This window comes from Polyodon spathula, chromosome 43, assembly GCF_017654505.1.
Source record: "Polyodon spathula isolate WHYD16114869_AA chromosome 43, ASM1765450v1, whole genome shotgun sequence".
In the NCBI taxonomy this organism is placed as follows: domain Eukaryota; kingdom Metazoa; phylum Chordata; class Actinopteri; order Acipenseriformes; family Polyodontidae; genus Polyodon; species Polyodon spathula.
This window is the reverse complement of record NC_054576.1, coordinates 213,154-232,726: the sequence shown is the minus strand read 5'-3', so window position 1 is coordinate 232,726 and position 19,573 is coordinate 213,154. Positions and strand designations below refer to the sequence as shown.

General features: G+C 40.5%; 1 protein-coding gene across 1 annotated transcript in view; it reads left to right on the top strand.

The window, feature by feature from the left end:
• The first annotated feature begins 13,408 nt into the window (after window positions 1-13,408).
• The window catches only part of LOC121305386 (apolipoprotein L4-like), a 32,034-nt gene continuing 25,869 nt past the window's right edge, over window positions 13,409-19,573 (top strand). Inside the window, exons 1-2 of the mRNA XM_041236999.1 lie at window positions 13,409-13,518; window positions 14,967-15,314. Of these exons, the coding sequence (XP_041092933.1) occupies window positions 13,499-13,518; window positions 14,967-15,314 (368 nt within the window). The 5' untranslated portion in view covers window positions 13,409-13,498. The remainder of the gene's footprint in view (window positions 13,519-14,966; window positions 15,315-19,573) is intronic.

Here is a 19,573-nt window from a genome sequence, read left to right as displayed (position 1 = left end):
TCACCGAGGTATTTGTCCTGTAATTCTAATGCTTGAATTTAAACTTCTTTTTTTTGTTTAAGTTCTTTAACTTTTCTTTACTGGATGTTTAAATAGGAACATTTAGGAATATATATATATATATATATATATATATATATATATATATATATATATATATATATATATATATATATATATATATATATATATATATATATATATATATATATATATATATATGTAAACAATTTATTTGTTACCAAAAAATAGTTCCATGAAATTCAAATTGAATTTTGCAATATAAGAAAAAAATGTTTAAGTATAATATTATTCTTATCAGATCTAAAAATGATGGAACGAGTGCCTCTTTATTCAGAACAAATAATACTAAAAGAACAAAAGTTGCAAAATTAGAAGCTGATGTCAAAATATTGCATTTCAACATGTTTAAAAGATGCAATTTCCATACTGTAACACTGTGTAACTATTTAATAAGCTATTTTTTTTCTCATCTTTCAACTTAGGCAGTTCAGAGATGGCTACAGAAGAATCAATCAACTGTGAGTGGACAAAAAACAAAGACCTCCGCCAAAATGTAATGCAAACCATGTATGCATTGAGGAGCTGCCTTACTGGAAGTGGAGTAAAAGAGCATTGCATAGTTTATATGCATTTTATGTATTGTGAAGGTTTTTGTATAGCTTGTTATCTCAAACTAAAAATAAATAATACAAACAAACAAAAACCTTTTGTTAATAAGTAACTCAGCTGCATTTAGAAACCCTCCCAGTTTCTTCCGCTCACCCACTTGTGATCAACATTAATCTCACCTCTATTATGGCGTTTAATTTAAACAGCTGTTGCCATATAAATATTCCTATAGACAACCTCAAACAAGAATAATGGTTTAGATTTTACATTTGCCATCATTTTGATATAGAAATGACATGGATGTAAAGGTTTTATTGAGAATGGTCCAAGACTTTTGTTTTCTACAAGAAGCATATTGTTAGAGCCAAGCAGCTCCTCTGCATTACTTGCTTCTCAAGGCCTATGTAATTAATTTATGGAATTTTGTTATTGCTAAGATTGACAAGATCAGCTGTCAATTCTAAGTCCTTGCCCCATCTATCTTGTTTTATCATCAACATGCCTTTACCGGCACTCCACTGGTTAATTTCACCACTGTCACTCTCAGTAGGCTTACTGAATTGGTCCATACAATGAAGCCCACTACTTGCCTGTTAGACCCCATTCCTACGTTCCTCGTTTTCTCCTGTTTTCAGGCTCTTGGTCCGTTTGTGACTAACATCATTAATGAGACCTTGAGCTTTGGAGTTGTGCCCTCTGCATTTAAAATTGCTGCTATCACACCAGTATTAAAAAAAATAATCTTCCCACCGATAACCTGGGCAGTTATTTCTAACCTCCCTTTCCTGTCTAAAGATCTGGAATGTGTTGTGGCACAACAATTAAATAATCATCTCATGTTAAATAACACTATGTAACACAATTTTTGTTCCTGGGTAGTAAGTGTTGTTTCCTAATTGCTTATGCCTCAAAAGTATAGAAAATGGCTATTATTCCCATAACTTTGCTTTTGTGACCAGGACAGTGACATTTCAAAATACCACTATTTCCAATGAGAAAACGGGCAAATGTGAAATTTTCGTTCACATAAAGTCAGAAAAAAAACAACATATGAATCCAAATTAACATGTATTTATACTAAAGTAATACAAAAATGACTAAAAAAGATTTAGAAGTGAGTAGTATTACGATTAGTGAGTAGTGAGTACGATTATACTATAAATACATTCATATGTTGTTTTTTTCTGAGAACGAATGTGAACGAAAAGACACACATTTGCCCGTTTTCCCATTGGAAATAGTAATATTTTGAAATATCACTGTCCTGGTCACAGAAGCAAAGTTTGTGGGGAATAATAGCCATTTTCTATACTTTTGAGGCATAAGCAATTAGGAAATAACACTTACTACCCAGGAACAAAAAAAAAAAATTGTTACACGGTGTAATCTTTATGAGTCAGGTTTTAGACAACTGCACAGCACAGAAACTGCTCTGGTCAAGGTTGTAAATGATCTGCTGATGGCTTCTGACTGGGGTCCTCTCTATTTTAGTCTTATTGGACCTTATTTCTGCTTTTGACACTGTGAACCATAAGAACATAAGAACATAAGAACATAAGAAAGTTTACAAACGAGAGGAGGCCATTCGGCCCATCTTGCTCGTTTGGTTGTTAGTAGCTTATTGATCCCAAAATCTCATCAAGCAGCTTCTTGAAGGATCCCAGGGTGTCAGCTTCAACAACATTACTGGGGAGTTGATTCCAGACCCTCACAATTCTCTGTGTAAAAAAGTGTCTCCTATTTTCTGTTCTGAATGCCCCTTTTTCTAAACTCCATTTGTGACCCCTGGTCCTTGTTTCTTTTTTCAGGCTGAAAAAGTCCCTTGGGTCGACACTGTCAATACCTTTTAGAATTTGGAATGCTTGAATTAGGTCGCCACGTAGTCTTCTTTGTTCAAGACTGAACAGATTCAATTCTTTTAGCCTGTGTGCATATGACATGCCTTTTAAGCCCGGAATAATTCTGGTCGCTCTTCTTTGCACTCTTTCTAAAGCAGCAATATCTTTTTTATAGCGAGGTGACCAGAACTGCACACAGTATTCAAGATGAGGTCTTACTAGTGCATTGTACAGTTTTAACATTACTTCCCTTGATTTAAATTCAACACTTTTCACAATGTATCCGAGCATCTTGTTAGCCTTTTTTATAGCTTCCCCACATTGTCTAGATGAAGACATTTCTGAGTCAACAAAAACTCCTAGGTCTTTTTCATAGATTCCTTCTCCAATTTCAGTATCTCCCATATGATATTTATAATGTACATTTTTATTTCCTGCGTGCAGTACCTTACACTTTTCTCTATTAAATGTCATTTGCCATGTGTCTGCCCAGTTCTGAATCTTGTCTAGATCATTTTGAATGACCTTTGCTGCTGCAACAGTGTTTGCCACTCCTCCTACTTTTGTGTCGTCTGCAAATTTAACAAGTTTGCTTACTATACCAGAATCTAAATCATTAATGTAGATTAGGAATAGCAGAGGACCTAATACTGATCCCTGTGGTACACCGCTGGTTACCACACTCCATTCTGAGGTTTTTCCTCTAATCAGTACTTTCTGTTTTCTACATGTTAACCACTCCCTAATCCATGTACATGTGTTTCCTTGAATCCCAACTGCTTTCAGGGAAACAAATGTACATGGATTAGGGAGTGGTTACGGTTCTATTCTGTGCACGATCGAGTCCCTTTTCACATATACAGTTTTTTTCTGCGCACGCACGAAACTCTACGGTTACAAATCTACGGTTCATGCTCATAAAAGAAAAACTGCAAATGTGTAGCTCAGGCAGCCTACATAGTTGATTGTCGGCACTGTCCATCACAGCCAACATGGCGGAGGAATCAAGGTGATGTGGAAATCCGGAACGGTACTTTAATGAATTCAGTTGCTTTTAAAAAACAGCATAAAAAGTTACAGACATATGAGGAGAATATTTTAACAGTCAGAACTGATTAATAACGCGCTGTCATTAACCTGTTCCGGTCCAGAACCCTCTTTTTATCACCAAAAAGCTGCCGGAACACTGGGTTCCGAAGGTGCAAAGATGACGAAAATAATACACACAATACAACTAAGTGGGAACAACATAACTATTGAAAAAACCCACCGAACCAGCCTTTAACTGCCCATTCTGTACACTAGATGTTGTTGTAGACTGAATGATGAGAATATAGGGGTTAGAGAACATCAGCTTGCTCATGGGTTCCCATGTGCTGCTTCTTGGTCCATGCACCACTAATAGAAAGAGAATTCCTCCTTATTACTAGATGTACATATTTTAAGAGTCATAAATTAAGAACAATGTGTGTGTAGTTCTAAGATGTTGACTGTGTAACCACATAGAAATTGTTGATTGTTCACTTCAACATGCTAGTGTTGTTGATGAGACTGTTTTTAGAGTGAGATGCAAATGTGTGATATTAAGATTGCAATGTAAAATGAGTGAGATGTAGGTCAGATTGTTAAACTGTATCTCATTTTAATGTGGTATCTGTTGGGCGTGATGAGATTGGGGTTTAATTTGCCTTTAATGTAATATACAACCCCTGTGGGTATGAATGAGGCAGAGCATGTCAGTTTACAACACATCTCAAGCCAGTGTTTATTAAATTAATAAGATAAAGGTAACGAGAACTCGGAGCAAATAAAAGTTATTTGCAAACCCCGGCCATCCAGTAATTGCTCCCTCTGTCCAATAATAGCTCCCAACACACCCTGCTTAAATCGCCTCCTCCTCCCTCCTGTTACATTAGTAAATGTGCTCCTCTGTGCACAGAATATTATAGACTACAGTGTAATTATTAAATGAATTGTCATGCACTTGGCTAGGAATGGCATGAAAGAGAGTGTCGAGAAAATGTGAATTAGCAAGGTGTTTGACGAAGCTTGGGTAAGGTGGCCCAGTGGTAACAACAAAGGCTTTCTGGTTCAAATCCCACAACTTACACTGTGTGTGACCCAGAGGAAATCACTTAATCTCCTTGTGTTCCATCCTTGAGATGTAAAACCAAGGTCCTATTGGATGTGACTGTGATATGTAGTTCACCCATAGTCTCTGGAAGTTGCTTTGGATAGAAGCATTTTCTAAAATGATTAATTAATAATAACACCATGTAACAATTTTTTTTTTTTTTTGGTTCCTGGGTAGTAAGTGTTATTTCCTAATTGCTTATGCCTCAAAAGTATAGAAAATGGCTATTATTCCCCAGATATTTTGCTTTTGTGACCAGGACAGTGATATTTTGAAATTTACCTATTTTCCAGAACATTCCAGATAGATTCAGTGCTGAGTAAACTTGGAGTAACTTCTAGAACTTTCCAGTAATATAAATAGTAGTATAAATACAGGGGCCTTAAGCCCACCAGTTCAGTTTAGTTCCAGCTGCTTAAGTGGATACATATCTGTATTTTTCTGAGATGGCATCAAGAGGCTGCAAGCATCCGGCAGACGCGTTTTGCCATGTCTGCGGCCAATTTATCAAGACAAGAGTGAAAAAATACTCCGTGGAAGCATCTGCTACGATGTGTGAGGCCTACAAGGCATATTTCGGCAGGCCTGTCGGGGATCAAGACAAACCCTGGGCACCTCATTTCACCTGCGAGCACTGCAAAAAAAACTCTGGAAGGTAAGATGGACAATTGTTGCTTGGAATTTTATGTTATAAAATTTGTTAAATTTTTTAAATTGTAAAAGTTTTTAATTTTAAAATGTTTTACAATTTTCAATGTTATTGAAAAAATATATCATATATGAAAAATGTTGCGAGAATCTCTTACACATTAGTCATGGGTGAAATAAATGTATTTTTGTAGGATGGTACAGAGGGGAAAAGAGAGCCATGAAGTTCGCTATCCCAAGAATTTCGCGGGAACCCACTGACCACTCAAGCAACTGCTACTTCTGCATGGTGGACCCTTCCAAACGTCGGACTGGCAAGAATGCACCTGCTATCACGTATCCGGACCTTCCTTCATCCATCGCCCCGGTGCCACACTGCCATGAGCTCCCCGTACCCACTCCTCCGGAGAGAGAGCAGCCGTCTTTAGAAGAGAGCAGCAAGTCAGAGAGTGAGGAAGATGTTGTAGATCCAGAAGACAGTTTGGTGGAGCTGAGGAGAGAAACCCATACTACCCCAACCAAAAAGACCTCAACGACTTGATTAGAGATCTTGGTCTCACCAAGTCCAATGCCGAGCTTTTGACGTCTAGGCTCAAGCAATGGAACTTGTTGGATGAAAGTGTGCAAGTCGCAGATCAGAGGAAGCGTCACCAACCTTTTTCCAGCTTCTTCACCCGTCAAGATGGGCTCTGCTTCTGCCACAATGTGACCAGTCTGTTCGAGGCAATCGGAATCGCCTGTAACCAGAATGAGTGGCGCCTCTTCATTGACAGCTCATCCAGGAGCCTCAAAGCCATGCTGCTCCATAATGGTAACAAGTACCCGTCTCTTCCCCTGGCTCACTCGATGCACCTCAAAGAGGATTACAACAGCATCAAGACCTTGCTGGACGCCTTGAAGTATGATGAGTACGGCTGGGAGGTCATAGGAGATCTTCAAAATGGTGGCATTCCTGATGGGTCTCCAAGGTGGTTTTACCAAGTTTCCCTGCTATCTTTGCCTTTGGGACAGCAGGGACACCAAGGCGCACTACCACAGGTGGGACTGGCCACAGTGGACCGAGTTCTCTGTGGGGAGGAACAACGTCAAGTGGGAGCCACTGGTGGACCCCTGGAAGGTGCTGATGCCACCACTGCACAACAAATTGAGCCTTATGAAACAATTTGTCAGAGCTCTAGATAAGGAGTCGGCAGCCTTCAAGGACCTTCAAGACTTCTTCCCTAAGCTGTCTGAGGCAAAGGTCAAAGCCGGTGTCTTCATCGGACCACAGATAAAGAAGATCCTGGAGTGCAATGAATTCCCCAAGAATCTTACTAGTAAGGAGAAAGCGGCTTGGAATAGCTTTGTCGCAGTGGTTCAGGGCTTCCTGGGCAATCACAAGGCCGAAAACTATGTGGAGCTGGTTGAGACTCTGGTGAAGAACTACTGCACAATGGGCTGTAGGATATCCCTCAAGGTCCATATCCTTGATGCTCATCTTGATAATTTCAAGGAGAACATGGGAGCGTACTCGGAGGAGCAAGGTGAGCGCTTCCACCAGGATATACTGGACTTTGAACGCCGCTACCAAGACAGTATAACGAGAACCAGTACATATATGAATATGTTAAATACATTTAAAGACATTTTTATCATTGTAAGTAAGAAGAACAAAAAAGCTGTGCAAAAAATAAATGTTGTGAAACTATATATACGTGTTATTATTTTTTACCCACATATAACTGTTACAGTTAAGGGCTACCAGCAATTCTAGACCTTTGCAATTGTTCTATTTGTGCAAATACTGTTACTTTATCACCTCCTTCCCTGCAAAGTAGAAAGAAGGCCTCACTATATTCCACTATAAAGAAAACAGAAAAACAATGTTAATCAATATGGTTCTGATAAAATAATAATATGGTTTTGAACCAGACAGTTGAAGAGCTTGATAGACAGATATTGAGAATAGAAACAAAAATTACTCTTGATAGTGATGAAAACATCTTCCAGTCTCTGAGAGAAAAAAGAGAAACTCTGAGCAGCCTACTGGAGGAAAGAGTGAAGGGGTTCCTCATCTGCTGTCATTTCACACAGCTAAAGGACATGGATGCACCCACAAAATTATTTTTCAATTTAGAGAAGAAGAAGGTGGAGAGTAAGCAGTTGTTTTGTGTGTGTCTGCTCTACGGGAATTAGGTGCATAGTAAAGAAGATATTAGCAGAGCAGCTGTGTATTTCTACACCCAGCTGTTTAGTGCAGAGCCCTGTGATGAGGAGCAAACCGCTCTACTGCACCAGGACTTCCCAGCTTGTCTCAAGAAGAACAACGCCCCCTAGAAGCCTGTTTGACAATGCAGGAGATGACAGAGGCAGTCAATCAGTTGTCACCAAGAAAAGGCCCTGGGATTGATGGCCTTCAAGCAGAGTTTTATAAAAAGCTCTGGCCAGTGATTGGAGAAGACCTTTTCCAGGTTTTACAAGAGTGCATTAGAGAAGGAGAGCTGCCTTTGAGCTGTCGTCGTGCTCTGATTACACTGTTGCCAAAAAAAGGAGATCTAAAAGAACTAAAGAATTGGTGCCCATCTCACTTTTATGTTCGGATTATAAAATATTTTCAAAAGCCTTGGACAATATACTGAGGGAATGTATTCACACTGTGGTTCTTAAAGGCCAGTCATATTGCATGCCTGGAAGGATAATATTTGATAATATATTTTTAATTTGAGACTTTTTAACTGCTAATAGTCTTTTTAATCTTGATTATTTCTCTAGATCAATAAAAAGCATTGATAGGGTGGATCAGAAATATTTTGTTAAAACATTACAATCTTTTGGTTTTGGTCCTAATTTCATTGCTTTTATTTCCTTGTTATATAAAAATGTTTTTATTGTTTTGAACATTAATAATAGCTTGAGCCATCCATTTCCGGTGTACAGGGGGATTCGCCAGGGATGCTCCCTATCAGGCATGTTATATGCCCTCTCTATTGAACCTCTGCTTTGTCATCTTAGGAGTAAGCTGGCTGGTCTGAGAATACCTTTTACACATAATGCTCCTCCAGTCAAACTGTCTGCCCATGCTGATGACAGTTTGGACATTTTTCAGAAAGCCTCATCGGCCAAGGTGAATTGGGGCAAATGCAGCACATTCCTGTCAGGGGAGTGGCGTGGAGCGCCGAGGGAGGACTGGGATCAAGGTTCTGGGAGTCTACCTGGGAGGACTTAACAGAAAAGGTTAAAAGTACTCAAGTATCAGAAGTAAAAAGTATCCACCCTTAAATTCTACCCGTGGAAATCCGTCTGAAAAAAAGAAACCATTGACTGACTGTGTTCAGAGTCACACACACTCTGAAAACAGTCTGTCAATGGTTACTTCCTGGCTGTCCTTACTCTATCTATTTAAATTTACAATAGCAAATAAAGTTGTCATTTTTAAACTCAATCGAAAATAGTGTTTATCAGTGGCTATAGCGACTACTCTATGGTTTTATTCACAAGTTGTAAAACAAATGGATGCAGACTGACATTCAATAACTTTATTTCAACGGATCACCAGCAACACAGACAGGGTACCTGTTCTTACAGCACTTTGAATAAACTTTATGAACACAACAGCGTGATTACCAATAACACATTTTAAAAAGTAGCCTAACAAATACTGATATTTAGCTGGCTGTACAAATATGCACTCAAACCCTATTAAAAAAAAAAAAAAGTTATCTATAATAGACACTTCACAAAACAGGGTACGAACAGGTGCATGCAAGTAGAATATTTAAATTAAATACGGTGCTGTATTAAATTGTCATTTACACCGAAAGTGGAAGTAGCCTACAGGGTCCACCGCTTGGATCAAACCAAACAGCCTGAACAGACCGCGGATGTTTTTTGAGAAAACCGCATGAGGTAAACGCTTAGCAACAAAAATTAGTTTGTCATAAAATCAGGATAAAACTATTAGAAAAATATAATTTTTTAATTTTGTTTAATGTATCCATATTCTAATAGCATTTGAGCCTTCTCGCCTTCTGCTCGGGCTTGGAACTGCACAAAGCGGGCATTGCCACACGATTATGCCTGCTCCTTTGGGCTCAAATGCTTAATTTAAATTTCAAATCAGGAATTTAAATTTTAATCACAACCTTAATCCATAAATAAATCTAAATTCATGAAACAATTCCAGGATCAAATGTTATGCATCTCTGCTTTACCCAATCAGAATCCTGGCCAGCGCAAGAGTCAGTGTGCTGAAAGAACGAGCAATGAGATGCTTCTGGGAAATGTAGTGGAGTAAAAATTACAATATTTTCCAAATAATCGTAGTTAAGTAAAGTGCAGGTCCTGAAAACAAATTCTTCAGTACTATTTCTACTTTGTTTCTTTCCATCCCTGACTTTGTACTGACTATTCAAAACTGAACATGAAAATCATACCCTCTTATAAACCAATAAATTCAAGTCACTCTCTATTTTTGTACAATGAACTCACAAATGGCATTTTCATGCCTCCAAAATCACAATAGGGACACTTTGAAAGGATTACCTCTACATTTCCTATATATTTCCACACTTATCATCAGGTGGTTTAATTGATGGGGCTTTGCTGCTCATCAGTTACTGTGGGCCCATCTGATTCTTCTTTTGACCGCTATTGATGGTGCAAAACTACTGCTACCAGAAACTTTTTCTTTGTTTGTTTTAAGCCATTTTCTTATATCCATTTCCAAAGCCGGTTGAAAAAGAAATCTATTGAAAGTCTCAACATTTCTATCTGTCTTCACCAAACACCCACAGTGATGCACTGCAACTCCACCCATGAGATGCACAACTAAATTCTCCTATTTTCTGTTCTGAATGCCCCTTTATCTAATCTCCATTTGTGACCCCTGGTCCTTTTTTTTTCGTTCAACCTTTTTTCAGGGTCGAATTTGACACTTAATATTATATTATTTCATGCCCCACGTGTAACGTACCCTACGTGAAAGAACATCCATGGTCGTACGAATTTTCATTTCAGGTCATTCAGTATGTTTGTACACGTACACACCATTTCAGTTTAGGTCACGACTTCCTGTATGAACGGTAACACCTGTCATTCACCAATCCCGGACCTTGAGGATCTGTGGAATAGTGGTTAGGGCCCTGGACTCCTAACTGGAGGGTTGTGGTTTCAATCCATTGTGGGGAACACTGCTGCTGTACCCTTGAGCAAGGTACTTTACCTAAATTGCTCCAGTAAAAACCCAACTGTATAAATGGGTAATTGTATGCAAAAAAACAAATAAATAAAGTGATAGCTGTATAAAGTGATATCTTGTAACAATTGTAAGTCGCTCTGGATAAGTCTGCTGAGAAATAAATAATAATGTAGTACTAACGAGGTCAAAGAATAGGTTACATTTTACTAAACGTTTTCAAACTAATAAACAAACAATTACCATAATGAACAATATCGTAGTATGTTGCTTAAAACATAATAACACAATATTCTTAATAAAGTTGAGTTCTTATTTATAAACAGTAACACATTTAAAGCTTGGGACTCCCTGTCTGTAGATTGATGTTGTTTACATTATCATCAGCATATTTTAAGTTATTGAAAAGATGATTTTTTTTTTTTTAAACGCACATTTCTTATACCAATACAGTATTTGTGAGCAATAATCAGTTCATTTGAAAACCAGGCTTTAATCACTGATAACAGGTGCACAGGCGGTGATTCTGTGAGTGCTCTGGGGGTCAAGCACCAATGGGGGAAAAAAGGTTCTACTCAGTTCAAATAAATCACCCGTTCTGTCAAATTACAGTGTGGATGCTTCACAAGCACAACTGTTATTGCAGCATTTAAAAATATAAAATCCATTTATACAAAGTCTCTCAGCTTTCTTGAAAAGATCTGCAGTTCCCTTGTTTTTCTTTTGTATTTGTTTTGCTCTCATTAGTAGCTATAGTAGATACATTAATCATATATATCAATCATAATTAATAAAGTGCCACATCAATCACATTGAATATAAAAGAAAAATAAAAGCTTTTTTATGCAATTCTCAAGTCTGCAAAACATAAAAGTGCCTAATAGGGGTTTGAAACTGGAAAATGAGTAGTTACCATGCACGGGCATGATGGAAAATACTGTAAAGTGATTGCATCTGTATTTGTCACCTCTTTTGTCCAAAATCCATAGCCAAACTTATATTTAAGAAAAACAAATCTGTGCTCAGTTCTTCTCAGTGCTGTAAAGGAGCGGGCCGGAAACATCTGTTCAAGGAACTACACCTCTCTGCTCCCCCGCTCCATATACAATTGGCTTGCTCCGCTCCACTCACACGCTGGGAGTTCCTGCGCGTGAGACTGACAGCTGAGACCTCAGTCAGAACTGTGACATGAGCAGGGGGGCGTGGACACTGTAAAGCGTGTTCTTTGTGTGTGTGTGTTACTTCAGGACACTATGTGTCTGTTCTTGCTGTGGGTTACAGGAAAATGGGTGCATTGAAATGATGCACTCATTGAAGTCCAACCATGGTCAAGAAAGGCAAAGGGCATTGATATGGCCTTTTATGAAGAGATCTCATGCTTTACAAATGCCTTACATTGGCCTAAGTTCATAACACCACTATAACAAGGAGAATAATGTTTTTTTTCAGCATTAAAATGTGTTAGTATAATACCCTATAGCACTGACATGCATATGTACCTTTTTAACTATTCATAGTTGTAGTTTTGAATCTACGTAAATATCAATATATTAATACCTACCAAAGTAGACATATTGGTTTTACTACTCATGCAACTATTAGAATACAATGTTTACACTTTCAATACTGTCCAAAAGTCCCTTCTACCATTATTTTACATTCAAATCTTTTCTCATTTCTCTTATATTACTCCACTTATTACTCTCTTGTCTTGTCTGTCTATTTACCGTACAATTCTCGAATAGCTTTCCCTCGCTTTATTCATTATTTGATGAAGTAAAAGAATAAGTGATATCTATAACAAAAACATTATCAATGTAAAAAAACAAGTTAGAAAAATGCAACAGCCATTTAAAGGGGTGATATCAAACACAAAAGCAAGTTAGGAGAAGCAATTGGGGCAACCTTGTCAAGCACAAAGCAAACAGGCACAATTGGAAAGGTGCTGGGGCCCAACATTCACACAATTGTTGCTTCTAACTCAGCTTCTTTTTTCATCTCTTTACATTGAAATGCTCGTTGTACAACTTCAAGAGCATTGTGACCATTCCCTTATCAGCTCAATACTCACATCTGCAACAAAAAACATTGACAATGCACAACCAAAAAAAAATGCTCCAACACCCCACCCCTGGATCTACAATGCCTGCCCCATCAACTGTCACTTCCCATACACTTACCCTGCATTCTCATTATCACTCGTTGCCATTAGTGGTCTTGTTCATCATCTTCATTGTTGGAAATATTGTTTCTTGCTCTTTCAGGTATTCTTGTATGTATGGGCTAAATGTCTGTCCATGTGTGCCCTGATCTACCTGTGCCTTACCTGCATGTTGTCCGTGTGTCTTCCCAAAGCATACTTGTCTGCGCCTGTGATGACCCCTCTCCCATTCCCTGTCTGTCTTTCTCTCTGTAGTAGTGCTTGTAAGGATAACCAAGAACACTTCAGTCTGTGTTGAGCCCTTTCCTTGGCACATGTGTCTTAGCATCTTTATTCTGGCTACAACCCAGCTGATAAGGGAATGAGCATTTCAATGTAAAGTGGATCCATCAAAAAAAGAAGCCAAGTTAGAAGCAACAATTGTGTGAATGTTGGGCCCCAGCACCTTTCCAATTGTGCCTATTCGCTTGATGCTTACCAGGTTGCCCCAGTTGCTTCTCCTAACTTGGGCTTTTGTGTTTGATATCACCCATTTAAATGGCTGTTGCGTTTTTCTGACTTGTTTTTTGCATTGACAAGTGTTACGTTGTTATACAATATTTATATTGTTTTTGTAATAGATTAGTATATACAGTAAATAAATATGAAACTTGTTTGGTAGCAATTTTTTTAAACTTTTTTTCCCTCAACTCTTAATGGTCTGAATGATTGCAAACATCATGAAAATTAGAGGGTCAGTATGAAGAACAGAAAGAAAGTGAAACGTGAAGCAATGTGCTCTTTGATAATGGACTGATTGAAATTGTGTTCCACAGGAGAAATCCAGATAACTGAGAAAGAAATAATCTACAAAATACACGGACAGGAATCCAAGGAAAAAAAGGAACGGTAAAGAGTTTGAACCACCAGACATGTCTAGAAACTCTGCCAGGTAAACCCATCTCTGATTTCTCTGACTGCTCCAAGTTCAGGGGTGAAATTCTGCTGGTACTCGGTACCAGGACTTATGTTGATGGTGGTATTGGGTATCTGGATTTATTTAATCTGCTTTTCATCCAACGCAGATGCATTGCATCATGCAGCGCAACGATTCTCATACTCACTTTCATTCAGCACAGTTCATGCTGCTTGCATTCTCTTTCCACATACTGCTTAAGTTTCTCTTAGCTGCTATTGGCCACCATTAACATCTCTATAATCACTGCATGTTCATTGGCCGAGCTTTCATTCTGATCAGATTTCATTTTCATGAGTCACAAATCCCCACCCATTGCGCTTTGTGTCAGTGCTCATTCCTTGACCAACTAATGTCTTGATCAAGACATTAGCAGTGTAGCTTCATATTTGGTAAGCGAGTCACAATCGGGGTACAGAAGGAGGTGTGCTTCTCGCTTTCAGTATGTTCAGCTTCTTTGTTTATGTTGATTTTTTTAAGGCTTATTTTGTATTTATAAATGTGTCATGTACCGATGTGTATGCATTTTAAAAGGATTTATGCATTTGCACTCAAATTGTCTCACTTTTTAAAATGTTTACACCAGCTGTGAATATGAGTACCTGCACTGTTTTGTTGAGAATTTCACACCTTCTCCAGTTTATTATTATTTATTTTTTAGCAGACACCCTTATCCAGGGAGAATTACACTTGGTACAAGGTATCACACAATTTTTTACATACAATTACCCATTTATACAGTTGGGTTTTTACTGGAGCAATCTAGGTAAAGTACCTTGCTCAAGGGTATAGCAGCAGTGTCCCCAACCTGGGATTGAACCCACCGATCAAGAGACCAGAGCCCTAACCACTACTCCACACAATATTAATATAAATGTTAAACTGTATCATCAAAGTCTTTAGAAAGTATTTGATCAGTTCAGTAAGTTATTGATGCCAGTCTCTGATCCCCTCAGAGCAGCTCACCCTCAGAGCTGGTCTGAAGAAGATATGATCACTTGAAAAGAAAATCTAGCAAAGAGGCTTATTTCTGGCCCCTGATTTGCCCCTCCTACATCATTATTATTGCTGGAACTACTCTACACTGCTGTCCATGAAACACTCCTGATAATGAGACTCGAGTGCAGGTTTAGCAGTCGAAACTGTGTGTCCAGAGGAGAAATCGAGCTAACTTAGGGCTGAGTGAGTGATGAAGCTGATTGAGTGAGGAGAGTTAGAAACAGTAAATAGCTTGATCCAGTTTAATATGAAACACTCCTGATCATGAGACTCAAGTGCAGGTTTAGCAGCAGAACCTCTTCAATCAGACTCACAGGAAGTGGAGGAGGGGGCTTCACCTTGTCAGGGGAGGTTGTGTTTTTAATGAACAGCAACATGATTATTAATGATGAGGATTATTGATGTGTGTGTGATTCTCTCAACAGAGTGGATGAGCAGGAGGTGGAATGGGGGGAGATGCAGGAAAAATCAGGAGAGATGGGGGTGAAAGTGACAACGATGGAGGAGAGACGGATGAAATGGGTGAAGGAGAGGTGGCTCGGAGTGATAGAGAACATACTGAGGAGAGAGATGGAGGAGAATCTGAGAAATATGGGGTGGATGAGTAGGATGATGCAGAGAAGAGAGATTGAGAAGAAACAGCATGAGATCAAGAAGACACTGGAGGAGAAGGTGACACTGAGTGAGACAGAGATGATATGGAGGAAGTTGGAGGAGAAACTGAGGGAGTTGCAGGAGGAACGGATGAGGAAGGTGAAGGAGGAACTGAAGAGGTTTGTTATTTATTTAAAAATACTGATTAGATTTCCAGTAGAGAAAATGTAAATTGCCTTCATTTTCTACACCTCCCTCCTGACCAGGTTACACTGTCACGTGATTCTGGCAACTAGGGTTCTCCAGGCAGTTTATAAAAATGATCAGAACTCGAAGTAAACATTACCATTTGCTCACAGTAAACAGCAGTCATAGACATCATTTCCTAACATAAGAATTACTTTTTTATGAGCTGAACAATCAAATGAAAAGTTTATCTGTAATGATTTCCCCCTCATAAATGCAAAACCTGCCCCCCCCCCCCCCTCAATGATTATATTGTGAATACCCACCTACACGAAAGTTTCCATTCTTTGATGATTATGTAATGAAAATACTAAAGAATATTTATACATTTTATTATTATAAATGTATTTATAATAACATAGTATTATTATTGTAAAGTGTTAAAAACAAAATTAGTAATACAACAAATGACAAAAATTGTATTGACAAACATTTTTAAAAGTTTGGTAAAAAAATGTAAACATATTCAACTCTGATACAATCCTGGTATACTGGAAAACAGGAACATTTCACAAGCAAATGTTTTACAAATTTTGCGTCTATCAAAAATGTGCCAATGTGATTGTGGAAGGGGTGTGGGTAATTCACTGACCAGGAGACAGACAGGTGTAATTGAAAACACCACACAGGTGCCCAGTTTTATTTCAAGGGTGCGTTGGGTTTCTTTAGCCCGCAGAGGGCGCTGTTGGTCCGTGGTCTGCTTACCAACTATGGTAAACAGAACCACGGGAATACCAAGCAAGGGTAAACAGTCCAGGCGCACTCGCAGGTGCTTCAAAACAATACTGCAAAAATTGAAGGCACAAAGAAACAGGAAAAATAAAACAGTAACAAAACTACAAAGAAAAGGTGCTGCACTCTGCAGCAATATCCCGGTCGCCGCTGCCCGTGCGACCCGGATCACCGTCCTACGCTGCCGGCTACCTAGCCTGCTCGGCTATCCTTATTCAGGGATCTGCCCAAGGATTCCCCTCCCTCACTGCCTCGCTCTGAACCTCCGTTCCGTTCGGTCGTGGACCAGCGTTTCCGTGCACTCTACGCGTTTAAAAGGGCAGATCTGAGGAAACAACAGAGCGTTAATTTATAGGGCTAACAATCTCCGAAGACGTGCCTCTCAGCCATTCAGAGACTGGGAAAGTCCACACACCCACTTTCCCACCTCCCCGTGTCACTGCCATGACTCACAGGCGGTTGCTGGACGACTGCCGCCCTCTTCCTGCATCCCGTGAACACGCCAGCAGAGTCAGCACAGATCTCTCCCTGTTACAGTGATATATTATATTCTGAAAATACACGCGGTGCCAACGTACATTGAAAGAAAAAACACAAAATTTGTTGCCGCAAAAATCTGCCTTGAAGGCCATAAAAAAATCCTGTTTTACAGTAATTAATGTATAATGTATGACATCATCATCATCACCGATAAAAGCTCAGCTATTCCTTGAACTCTTAGATACACTACATATTCAACTCTGATACACTCCTGCTATATATTAAACCTATACACAGCTCTCACAGGGAGCTCTAGTGGGCAGGATTGAGAGGAACGGTAGTTCCTTGTACAAGTTAGAAAAACTTGTTTGAATATACAAGCTCAAAGCGTTTAGCTGTTTTTACCATGTTGTAGTGGCAAAACTAAATCACTTAGAATTACCATCTGTACCAGTACCACAAGTCTGAAACTTTCTTACCTCAAATGTGAAAAAAACATACATACCTCTTATCCCATATTCCCTGCCCTAGAGGTCGTCAACTACTGGTACCAAATATTCAGCAACGCCGAAAGCCCCTTCCTGTGATGATGCACTTCTCCTCCCACCTACTGAAGAAGAAGACAGAAGACGAAACCGTCACTCCCACTAAGATCTCCCTCAGTTTCCGTCGAACCTGAACATTAGGTTACATACCGTAACCCTGGTTCCCTGAAAGAGAAGACCACCACCAACATTAAGTATGGGATATTCCCTGCCCTAGAGGTAGGTAATACTGAGCTCTCCATATCAGAGCTGCCGAAGGCCCCGTCCTATGATGACGCACTTGGTCCCGCCTACTGAGGGTACAGAACCGTCACTCACTGGAAGATCTCCCTCATTTTCAGCCGAACCCGTGAGGGCGACCGGAGAGACCTCATGGTTGGTGGTCGTCATCTCTTTCAGGGAACCAGGGTTACGGTAGGTAACCTAATGTTCCCTTTCAAGTCAAAGACGACCACCAACATTAAGTATGAGATAATGTATACCAGAGCCGTCGCAAGGTAAAAGGAACGGCAGCATATGAGGGACGCACAAATGCTGTCTAACCCAGAGGTTAGCGGTGTGAACTTACACCCTCAAGGACATTAATGCGGTAGAATCTGGTGAAAGTATGTGGCATAGCCCAGCTAGCCAACCCTCTAGTCGAATGCGCAGCTACTCTACCAGGTGGGGGTAACCCAGCACCATCATATGCAGTCGACACCATGTCTGCAATCCAGTGTGACAGCCGCTGCTTGGAGAGGGGCTGTCTCAGGGTCCGTGTTCCGTGACAGACAAAGAGCTGGTCAGATTGACACAGAGCTCTTGCCCTATGCACGTAGCATCTCAATACCCGCACTGGGCAGAGGAAATTAAATCTCTCATCCTCCGTTGAAGCAACAGAGGTGGATGAAAAGACTCCAGTTCCACAGACTGGATAATGTGGAAAGCAGGGTTGATGCGCAGCGACATTCGGCTTCTATCCTCTCACACGCGCATGCAGGAGCTGTGCACAGACAGCACCTGCAGCTCAACGATCCGCTTTACGGAGGTGATAACTAAGGAGAAGGCTGTCTTCTTAGACAGATACTTCAGCTCAATGGAGTTTAAGGGCTCAAATGGGCCATCGTGAGAGCCTCTAGCACAATATTAAGGCTCCATTCGGGGAGAACAGTCCTCCTAGGAGGGCATAATCACTGTGCGCCTTTAAGGAAATGGGTAGCCAAAAATGCGCACCCAGAGACATAGAATCTATGGGGGCATGGCAATCAGAGATAGCCGCTGCATACATCTGCAAGGTGGAAGTTGAACTTCCAGCACCAGGCCGATCTTGCAGGAACTGCAATATGACTGGCCTAGGGCAAGTGATGGGGTCATGGTTTCTAGCCAGACACCAAGCTTGAAAATACTTCCACTTATAGGTGTACAAAAAACTTAGTGGAGTCCGCCCTAGCGCTCTGCATGGTACCCACAACTACATCCGATAGCCCTAGGGCTAGCCAGCAGTCCCTTACAGGGGCCAGACCCATAGCTGGAACCTGCTTGGCTCCGGGTGCCAAAGAGAGCCTTTCGCCTGACTAAGGAGATCCAACGAAGTGGAATCTCCCAGGGCTGGCTATGCAACAGCTGGCACAGGGTCAAAAACCATACTGACCGGTGACTGCTAAAGAGATTGGGTTGAAAGGATTTTCAGCCCGGGCCCTCGTCGCCAACAATATCCGCCCTTTTCGCATGTTTTTTTTCGACTCCTTCCCACGCAAGCCCCGACCAGCGAGAGTCAAGGGTCGTAATATAGGTCGCTGGCCTCTACCTCCCATGACCCTTGAGGAGCCCCTGGTTCGAGTTGGCCGGGAGGGTTGTCATCACCAACGTTGACAGTGTGTATCACTGTCTTTGTGCCTGAGGACTCGAACACGGAAGAGAGTCTTTGTCCGGTGGAGGTAAGTCACTGGTCGTGTGTGACTACCTGCAACTTTGTTCAGCTGACGGTGTCTGTTGCTTGAGGTGCAGCCGAAGGCACTGAGCCACACTTGGATTGGGCGCTTGTGGAGTAACCCCAGTTGGGTGGGTGATGAAGCCGAGGCCATCAGTCCCAATAGTTTTTAACACAACACCAATTATACTGTGAACCCCTGTTGAACAGGGCCAGACAGTGGCAGCCACTCTGTCGACAGACAGTGCAATAGCCACTAACCCGTGACGACAATTACGCTGACTTGCACTACCGTGTGTGGCCACTGCTCCGTCCCTGCGACTGGGTATCAACCGGTGGTCCTCGTCGTTCATCAGATCCACGCTATCACTTGACGTCATAACGGCCCAAGACCAGGCTAGACCTGGCACTTCCATGCGCTTTGAAACGTGCGTGGGGCTAAGGAGAGGTTGAACCACAGCACAGAAAACTCAGGATGCTCCCCCTGTAAGGCGAAGAGGAGATACTTCCTGTGCACTAGACGAAT